General features: G+C 28.0%; 1 protein-coding gene across 1 annotated transcript; it reads left to right on the top strand.

Annotated features, from left to right (window-relative positions):
• The first annotated feature begins 8410 nt into the window (after positions 1-8410).
• On the top strand, positions 8411-9114 carry LOC132032485 (cell wall / vacuolar inhibitor of fructosidase 1-like). Its single transcript, XM_059422108.1, has one exon. It carries the CDS (start codon positions 8520-8522, stop codon positions 9018-9020), a length of 501 nt encoding a protein of 166 aa, XP_059278091.1. The 5' UTR covers positions 8411-8519; the 3' UTR covers positions 9021-9114.
• Positions 9115-10566: the final 1452 nt, after the last annotated feature.

The following is a 10566-nucleotide window of genomic DNA, read 5'->3' as shown; positions in this document are numbered from 1 at the left end:
AGTTCTGGATGTTTCCAGTATATCCAATGTCTTCCAGGAAAAAAACCAGCCATGCAAATAATTGTCATTATGCAGGGCCATTTGGCAAAGAATGCGTTTCAGTTTCTGTTTCATAGTACATTAATCGTTATCTAACTACTTTTACAATGATACCTGTAATACTAAATCCATTCACCGGCTTCCACAATCCTATCTTTCCGATAAAGACAGAAAAGGACAATATATACTATGTTGATCAAACAAGATATTTTCTTCATCCCAATTTATTTATATATATATATATATATATATATATTACTACCATTTAGAAGAGAGTTTGGGGGCACTTTAATCCGTTGTGGACCCCTCATAAAAAAAAAAAAAAAAAAATTTTTGGGCCCCATATTAATCAAGCCCTAAAAAAAAAAAATTGTAAAAAAAATTTTTTTGGGCCCCATATTAATCAAGCCCTAAAAAAAATTGAACCCCATATTAAAAAAAATATATAATATTAAAAAAAAGAAGTGCGGACTTTTTTATTCGTAGCAAAACACTAATATAATAAAGTTTTAGATACAGAAAGACAAACTACAATGTTATATTAATCGTGTTTTGAACATAATATGTATATATATTATACGATAAAAATAATAGCAAACTAATAATGTCCAAAAAAAAAAGTGCACCCCATAAAGGGTGGACCCCATACTAAACAACATCAAGCAATATACAAAAAAAAATCATTTAGAAGAGGGAGTTTGGGGGCACTTTATGGTCGTCCGTTGTGGACCCCTCATAAAAAAAAAAAAAAAAAAAAAAAAAAGTTTTAGATGACAAAACTACAATGTTATATTAACTTTTGAACATAATATATATATATATATTTTTTTTTTTTTTTTTTGGGCCCCATATTAATCAAGCCCTAAAAAAAAATGTAAAAAAAAAAAAAAAAATTTAGGCCCCATATTAATCAGGCCCTAAAAAAAAAAAAAATTGTAAAAAAATTTTTTTTGGGCCCCATATTAATCAAGCCCTAAAAAAAATTGAGTCCCATATTAAAAAAAAATATAATATTAAAAAAAAAAGTGCAGATTTTTATTAAAGCAAACACTAATATAATAAAGTTTTAGATATATGAAAGACAAAACTACAATGTTATATTAATCGTGTTTTGAACATAATATATATATATATATTATATGCATAAAAAAAAATAGTACTAATAATGTCCTTGGCCCCATAAAGGGTGGACCCCATACTAAACAACATCAAGCAATATACAAAAAAAAACCATTTAGAAGAGGGAGTTTGGGGGCACTTTATGGTCGTCCGTTGTGGACCCCTCATAAAAAAAAATGTAAAAAAAAAAAAAAGTTTTAGATACGGAGCACAAACTACAATGTTATATTAATCGTGCTTTGAACATAATATATATATATATATATATATATATATATATATATATATATAATATCACCATTCAAAGACAACTATATACACATAGATGCACTATAATCTAAAGTGTTCCCATATTAATCAAGCCCTTAAAAAAAAAAAATTGTAAAAAATTTTTTTTGGGGCCCCATATTAATCAAGCCCTAAAAAAAATTGAACCCCATATTAAAAAAATATATATAATATTAAAAAAAGAAGTGCAGACTTTTTATTCGTAGCAAACACTAATATAATAAAGTTTTAGATACAGAGCACAAACTACAATGTTATATTAATCGTGTTTTGAATATAATATATGTATATATATTATATGCATAAAAATAGTGCAAACTAATAATGTCAAAAAAAAAAAGTGCACCCCATAAAGGGTGGACTCCATACTAAACAACATCAAGCAATATACAAAAAAAAACCATTTAGAAGAGGGAGTTTGGGGGCACTTTATGGTCGTCCGTTGTGGACCCCTCATAAAAAAAAATGTAAAAAAAAAAAAAAAATTTAGATACGGAGTTGATCAAACAAGTTATATTAATCGTCTTTGAACATCATATATATATATATATATATATATATATATATATATATATATATATATATATAATATTCAAAGACAAACTATATACACATAGATGCCATTTATAATCTAAAGTGTTGGGCCCGTACGCAGCACGGGCATAGACCGCTAGTATATATATATAACATGAGTTTCTATACAGTAGTAAAGTTTCGTCGTCAGTCTCCCCCCCCCCCCGCCCCCCGCCCCACGCACCGAAAAAAAAAAAAAAAAGATGAGCCCCAATCTTAAAAAAAATTAATAGTAGAAAAAATGTTTTTAAAAAAAATAAGGTGGGCCTCAATCTTTTATAATAGTAGAGATTAAAAAAAAATTTAAGGTGGGGCCCACTATTCTATAATAGTAGAGATTAAAAAAAATTAAGGTGGGATTCACGTGGAGAATTAGGAGACAATTACAAAAATAAAAAATTAAGGTGGAGTCCACGTGAAGAAGTAGGAGACAATTGCTAGGAAAAAATTAAGGTGGAGTCCACGTGAAGAAGTTGAAGACAATTGCAACGGAAAAAAATAGGATATTTAAATAATGATAATAAGTTCAGAAAATGATAAAGGTACGCTTAGAGAAAAATGTAAAAAAGAGAAGTTCGGGAAAAAAGAAATAACGATTTAAATTGAACACAAAAACTGCTAAAGACGTCATAAAAGCAAAACATTTAAAACTTATACCTTTGGGTATAAGTATATTATTGAAATTATTCCGAAAATTAATTGCTAAAGGCCAAAATTAAATACCAGCCCATTTGAAGGACAATTCGTGCAATTTCTTCCATTTTTTTAGTTTTTAATTTGTAATAGACAAATTTCTTTTTTTAAAACTAAACTATATAAAAGCATGAGTTGAAGAAGTGGATCATCAACCAAGGGCAATTTGGTCAAAGAATTTGCCATTTTCATTAGTTAAAAGTAGAATCTTACTATAGCTTAGTATTAAATATATTCGTACTTATTAATTATGTTTTTGGCCACGTGTCACTTTTACACTCCTTTTACTTTTTACTATTTTATCATGCTCACATAATTTCACTTAATAAACAAATAACATTTGTGCATATGTATTAATGTTCATCTATATATATGCATCGACAGTGTAAATTTAGGTATGTTTATTAGCAATATAAAATATATATGCTATCACTACCCAATACATAAATCTTTACAATTGTACACAACGACATATACATAAATACACTATATAATCCAAAGTGGTTTCGTCTAAATAAAAAAAATAAAAAAATAAAAAAAAGTGAACCCCACCACCTCCAAGCTCATGTATAAAAAAAAAAATTTAAAAAAAAAAGTGAACCCCATATTAAAAATAATAAAGCAATATAAAAAAATAAAAAAAGTCGACCCCATATTAAAAAAACAAGCAATGTCAAAAAAAAGGGCACTCCACATTAAAAAATTAAACAATATTCATGTAATTCCCAAAGTATCCCCATTAAGTCAATAATAGTGAATTCATTGCCACATGCATATCAACCCATTAGTGGGAGCAAATAAAATTATTGTACAACAAAAACCGTAGACCCCATATTATTGTTTTTCTTCAAAAGGTTAAGTAGCCAGGGACCATACAATTTCTTTTTTTCTTATATTAGCTGAGATCTAATCTAGATATTTAAGCGTTGTATTTGATATTCTGCCATGTCATTTACTTGTTATGTCTACGAAAATAAATATACTTAAAATATTTATATTTTAAAATCAGATAGAATTTAATCACTTTTTCATTTTTTATTCTTACTCTAATAAATGTAAAAAGAGATTAATGTCGTAAAAGAAAAAATAATATTAAATGGAGATCAACTAATAAATAAGGTAAGTTAGTCAAATTCTAATTCTAATTGATGTTTTCTTAAAAAACTGTACAAAAGACAATATGACAAGTAAAATGAGCTAAACTAAGAATATTCACCAAAAATTAAAAAATAGTAGTTCTTCGTTTAAATAGAAAATCAAATTTCTACTTTATTTCATTTTAAACATGTAAAATTAATTTAATAATTTGAATTAAAATTATCCAAATCAAAATTTGATAAAAAATAATAAATATTATTTAGGTCCAATCTACATACATTAATAATAGAATATTTTACACCTTTAAAATAATCGAATTAAAATTCAAAATATCAACTGATACTTAAATATTGCTATTTTTTTATCTCAAAGAGAGGAAAATAGTTTCCTTTTAAACAAGTCTCTTCTTTTAAAAAGTATTAATAAATTTTTGCAAACTTTGTATTCGTGACAAACACTAATATTATAAAGTTTTGGATACAAACTACAATGTTATATATATATATATATATATATATATATATATATATATATGTGTGTGTGTGTGTGTGTGTGTGTGTGTGTGTGTGTGTGTGTGTGTGTGTGTGTGTGTGTGTGCAGAAAAACAGTGCAAACTTATGTATGTTTATTAGCAATATAAAATATACATATATTATTACTACCTAAACACAACTACATATACATAGATACACTATAATCTAAAGTGTTGGGCTCGTGCTACGCCATCTAGTATATATATATTGAAATGATTTATGTAGTACTGGTCGTCTTTGAAGATTTAAATTATGTGAAATTTTGTTTTAATATTTTAAAATATATTTTTTCATCATAATTATATGAAAATATATAATACTTTCATATAATTTGAGAATATTTTAATTATAATTTTAAAATATTGAGTCAATTCAATTTGATCTAATTTTAAAAATAAGTTGAATAAATTTTTAATGAGCAAAGAATATTACATAAATTGAGACGAGAAAGTAATAAAAAATGATCATCATAACTGATGATTCAAAATTTGTACTACTCCTATATGCATGTTTGGAATCCACAGAATGATAAAATACCGTATGCTTAGCAAAGATTTAATTTCCTGTACCTACGGATGGAAGCAGAGTTACAGCTAGTGAAAATGATTGGTTGAACATTCTTTATTGAAAAATTATATTGTTTCTCCCGTTTTGATTTAAATATTTTATTTTAATTAGATAGAGTTTAGGAAGATAAAAGAGATCTTTAAATCTGGTAATCTTAAAATAAAAATGTATATATATCAAAATATTCTTTAAATCTTGTAGCTTAAAAAAAAAAAAAAAAAGCCATATAGAACGTTGAGTTGCCAAATATGATATTTTAATTTTAAACAGATTTAAAAAAGTATGACAGTTAGAAGATATGATTTTTTCTTTTTCGGATTTTACTTCGACCGGAATTTCTAGATAGCAACTTGGTAAGCATGTTATTTTAAAATCTTAACGAGCATTCTCGTATCTTTTTTATATAGTTCTATTTGGTTTAATTGACATGTCAATATAATCAATTTCCGGGATTAAATTAAACTAAGATCATATTTTGTTCAAAAAATATAAAATTGATGTGCTTTAAACTAAGCGAAACCCACACATCTCTTTATTTTGCCCTTTCAAAAGCAAAAGAAATATACGTTTAAAGATAATAGTGATGGATAAATATTCGGGTAGCTCAATGAAATAAGCAGGGCTAAATTAGATCTTAATTAAATAATAGTGATGGATAAATATTCGGGTAGCTCAATGAAATAAGCAGGGCTAAATTAGATCTTAATTAAATATTAATTATTTAATAATATTCTTGTTCGAATCTTATTCTTCTAGCCTTTAGATCTAAAGATGTTAATTATTTTTAATCAACTTCCTCTAATAGTTTCTTACTAATGGATGCTCCCTCCGTCCCATTTTTAATTGTTGTTTAGCACAAAACAATTATTCCAAAATAATTGTCATTTAGAAATTGAAGATTAAACTCGACCATTATTTCCAATCTTTAACTTTAAATATGAGTAATTCTTTTTAATACTGCTCAATTCTATAAAAAGAAAATATCTACTAATAAATATAGCTAACTTAGTAAATTATAGTTTGTATTTATTATTTTCTTAATAATCGACATGAAAAAAGCTAAAGTGACGATAAAATGAAATGGAGGGAGTATCTATTTGTACAATTCTAGTATTTTTGTTTTTAAAACTAAGTCTAAAAATCAGCAAGGAATTAGCTCAAAGTGCGTGTAATCATTATAAAGTGAAAACTAATTCAAGTTGAAGTGAATAAGAGGAAAGAATCAGAAAGTGGTTTAGTTAAGCGCATGCCATTCTCATATGTTATTGGTCAATCAAATTCTCCATAAAAATAGTACTCCCTTTGTACCAAAATATTAGTCGTATTTCGCTTCTCGAAAATTAAACTATATAAACTTTGACCAACATTTTAAGATATATTTTTTTAACATATTAATATGAGAAAAATTATAACTTCTAGTACTTTTCCTATAGTTTTAAAATATATAAATTTTAGTTTGAAATATTGAATTAATATAATTAAATTTAATTCTGAATATTAGTCAAACTAACTTTCAAGAATCAAAACATGACAACTCTCCTGGGACGGAGAGAGTACAACATTTGAAACTATGGAGCCATTTGGACATGAATTCATCTTATGATATGAAATTATGTTTGGATATGCAATTTGGATTTCTTAAGTTGCAGTTTTTTTATAAACATAAAAATCCTACAAGTTGTGAAAACCATCAAATCTTTTCCAATACTTATACAATCTTACCAAATGAGTAAATTATATTTCATAATAAAATTAATACGCTACCAGAAGACCTTTCTAAAAAATACAACATTAATTGATCAAACTTTAGTGAAAATTTATCATGAATAGTAATATAACTACTCTTTAATATAATCCTCCCACATAATACGAACAATCTCTTCACACTGAGCATGCATTTCCCGGTTGGTAAACATGATTGGTAAATATATCTACCAACTTATGGTTCCTTTTTTATAAAATATAAACGTATAGGTCAAATTTTACATTTATATTTTTTGAAATCGTAATTTCAAATCCCAAATCATGCCTTTTTGGATGATTTGAGATTTCATCTCATGAGATGAAATCGCATGTCCAAAGGTTGATTTCATCTCATGTGATGAAATCGCATGTCCAAACGCCTACTATGTCATTAATATATAATCCATCTGTCCCAAAAAGATTGTCCTCCTTTCCTTTTTAGTTTGTTCAAAAAGATTATCCCTTTTCTATATTTAAAAATAATTTAACTTTATGAGATGATTTATAGCCACACAAATATCTAAGGCTTGTTTTGGACCACATATTTCAAAAATCTTTCTTTATTTCTTAAATTTTGTGTTAAGTCAAAAGAGAACAATCTTTTTGAGACGGAACGAGTAATTATTAACAAGTCGACAACTAATCAACCTTCACTTTATGTCTTTTCCTGAAACCTTTTTTGCTTGAGAGAAGTCTTAGATTAGGTTTTTTTTTTTAATAACTTTGGAGATCAGATAGAATTGAGATAAATCAACGATTGGAGTATGAGGCCATTTCAGCTATCAAAGTTTGAATTGTCTAATAATAAATTACTCTCTCCGTCTCAATTTATGCGACACCATTTTCTTTTTGATCTATCCCAAAAAGAATATCACCTTTTTATATTTAGAAATAATTTTACTTTATTGGATGATCTATAGTCACACATTTATATAAGGCTTGTTTTGGACCACATATTTCAAAATTCTTTATTTCTTTTTTAAATTTCGTGTCAAGTCAAATGATGTCGAGGGAGTAGTAGTCTTGGAAAAATATTTTACCTATTCATTTCCCCATAAGGGATTCATCCTCGAGGATCAAATTATAACATCTATATTCAATAAACCATAACCTCTTCCCCGTTATTGTTAACGAAGTATGTATCACTTTTGGCAAAAGTTCACTATATATTCTTGATTACTAGAACTACAAAGCAATTGATAAATATTGATAAAAGTAATTGTGATTTGTGCGCTAGCTAGTTTTTTTTTTTTTTTCCTTTAAAATTAGGCTACAGTATATGTATTTCTTAAAAACTGAATACGCTTTATACAGGGGTGGCTAGTGGCGTGTTCGTTGGGAAAGAAAATGTTTTTCTGGATAATAAGTGGATTTCTTATTTATTTTTTTATGTTCGGTACATAGCAAAAAATATTATCCTAAATATTTGTATATAATCTAGACAAATACTTTAGGGGTGGGAGTGAGGGTGGGGTTGAAGATGAGGTGCGTTTGAAGGTGGATTGGAGACAATCAATGTGAAATGACACTTGTAGACATGTTTACCTACTTCTCATTTAAAAAGTCATTTTTCTCATTTTAAGAACTTATTTTTTTAAAGAAAATATTTTTTTTTTCAAAAATTTTAACCAACTGAACATAAAAAAATTAAAAAATATTTTTGAGAAAATATTTTCCTCCGTAGGGAACATCTATTCGAACCAAAGATTATTAACACGAGTCATGCTTTTTTGGTCTATATATAAGGAAACAAATAGACTTAAACTTTGTGCCTTTCTATAGTGAGTAGTGACCTGAAAAATATCAAACACCTTTCCCTATTAGCCACCTTTACTATTCTCCTCCCACTCTATTCTCTTCTAGAAAATGAAGATTTTCTTTCCCATGATGATGTTAATCTCCATGTTCACCAACAAAGATAACACCACCCTTATTCACAACACATGTAAGAACACTCCAAATTACCAACTCTGTATCTCCACTCTCCAATCCGATCCACGTAGCTCCGACGCCGATATCACCGTTCTTGGTCTTGTTATGGTCGATGCCGTGAAGAAAAAGACAGTCGAGATTATGGAAAGTATAAAAGAATTGGAAAAAACTAACCCTAAATGGAAAATCCCTCTTAATGAATGTTCATTGTTTTACTATGCAGTTATCAAAGCTGATGTGCCTGAAGCTGTTGACGGCCTGAAGAAAGGGGTACCTAAGTTTGCTGAGATGGGGATGGATGATACTGCAGTAGAGGCTGAAATTTGTGAGTATAGTTTTAAGGAGAATGGATTGAATTCGCCACTTTCTAAAAAGAATAGAGATTTAATGGACCTCTCTAACGTGGCCAAATCCATCATCAGAATGCTTTTATGAGAAAAACGAATTTTAGAGAGATGCATGTATATGTATATGTTAGATCATGCACTTAAGTAGTTGTTTCACTATTACTGCAGTATTGTTGTTATTCCATTTCTCTGTTTCTTGGCTTGTGTTTACTCTATACTGTATAAAGATGACAGGGGATGAATAATTTGAAGGGTTTTGCATTTTTTTTTTTTTTTGGTAATTTAAAGGCTTTTGTCTATAAGCTAGTAGTACTTGACCTAAAAAATAAATGAAACAAATTTTAAGGCTGTAAATCGATGTAATCCCTTATTTTCATTGTGTTTGTCTTAATTGTTTATTCCTTATTTTTTATGGGTTTGATTTACTTTTCTTTTTAATTTATGTCAAAAATAACACACTTTTCGTATCAATTTATGTGATATAATTTGAACATACACGGAGTTTAAGAAAGAAAAGAAGACTTTTGAAATTTGTGATCTAAAATAAGTCATGAATATTTGTGTGTTGTAAATCATTTTATTAAGGGTAAAAAGGAAAGTTTTAAGTTAAATTATTTCTTAATATAGAAATGTATCATTTTTTTGGGAACAAACTAAAAGAGAAAGTGTATCACATAAATTGAGATAAAGGGAATATCATTTTCCATTTGCCTTTATCTATCCTAATTTATGTGATACTTCTCGGCTTCCGACATTTTGAATTTTTAAATTTTGATCGTGTGTTTGAACATATTCTTTAAATTTCGAAATAAAATTTACATATTTGGAAGCTACGTAAGAGTATTATATGCCACAATAACAAATAATTTAACATATTTTAAACGCATGTGAAAAAGGTACGATTAAAGAACAACTCATTAATTCTCGAATTTCGAGCACCGTCTCATAAGTGGGGACATATAGAGTAATTTTTTACACCTAACGTGCTACATGACATATTTAAGACTATAAGATTCAAAGAATATTTTGAACATTGCACACATCTTTAAGCGAATCCGCTAGTTGGTATTTTTAAAATCACAAGATTCAAAAATAAATTTAAAAGAAAATTAAAAAAATTGTGCCGATTCAAACTCAGACATTGATTGAAACAGAGAACACTACGTAAAAAACTTTTTCCCGCAGTTTGTTCCTTTATTTTGCGACGGTTCAAGCGCCGCAAGAGAAAATTAGCGGCGAGCCTTCGGACACCCGCCCGCTGATAAGGGGTCTGAAACCCTTTCGACGGTTAGTATAACCGCCGGAATAACCGCAAAACAACTAAACGGAGGCGGCTTGGTTATGTTTAGCGACGGTTTGTAAATCGAGCTACTATTTCCCGGCGGTTTTGTTAGGTTTAGCGGCGGTTTGTAACTATATACGATTTCCCAAATGTTTAGGTTGATTTTACGACGGTTTAACCCATAAAAATAAAATACGATTTTCCGGCAATTTGCAATTCAACTTGAAGCAGTTTTGACCCCATTCATTTATGTAGAATTTGCCTAATTTTTACATATTCCAACCTATAACCAACATAGCAATTAAATAGAAAAAGAACTTTTGCAAAATATATAGCTCACTACAATTAAAGA

The sequence above is a fragment of the Lycium ferocissimum genome, chromosome 10, assembly GCF_029784015.1.
Source record: "Lycium ferocissimum isolate CSIRO_LF1 chromosome 10, AGI_CSIRO_Lferr_CH_V1, whole genome shotgun sequence".
In the NCBI taxonomy this organism is placed as follows: Eukaryota; Viridiplantae; Streptophyta; class Magnoliopsida; order Solanales; family Solanaceae; genus Lycium; species Lycium ferocissimum.
This window is presented reverse-complemented; position numbering and strand designations above follow the sequence as displayed.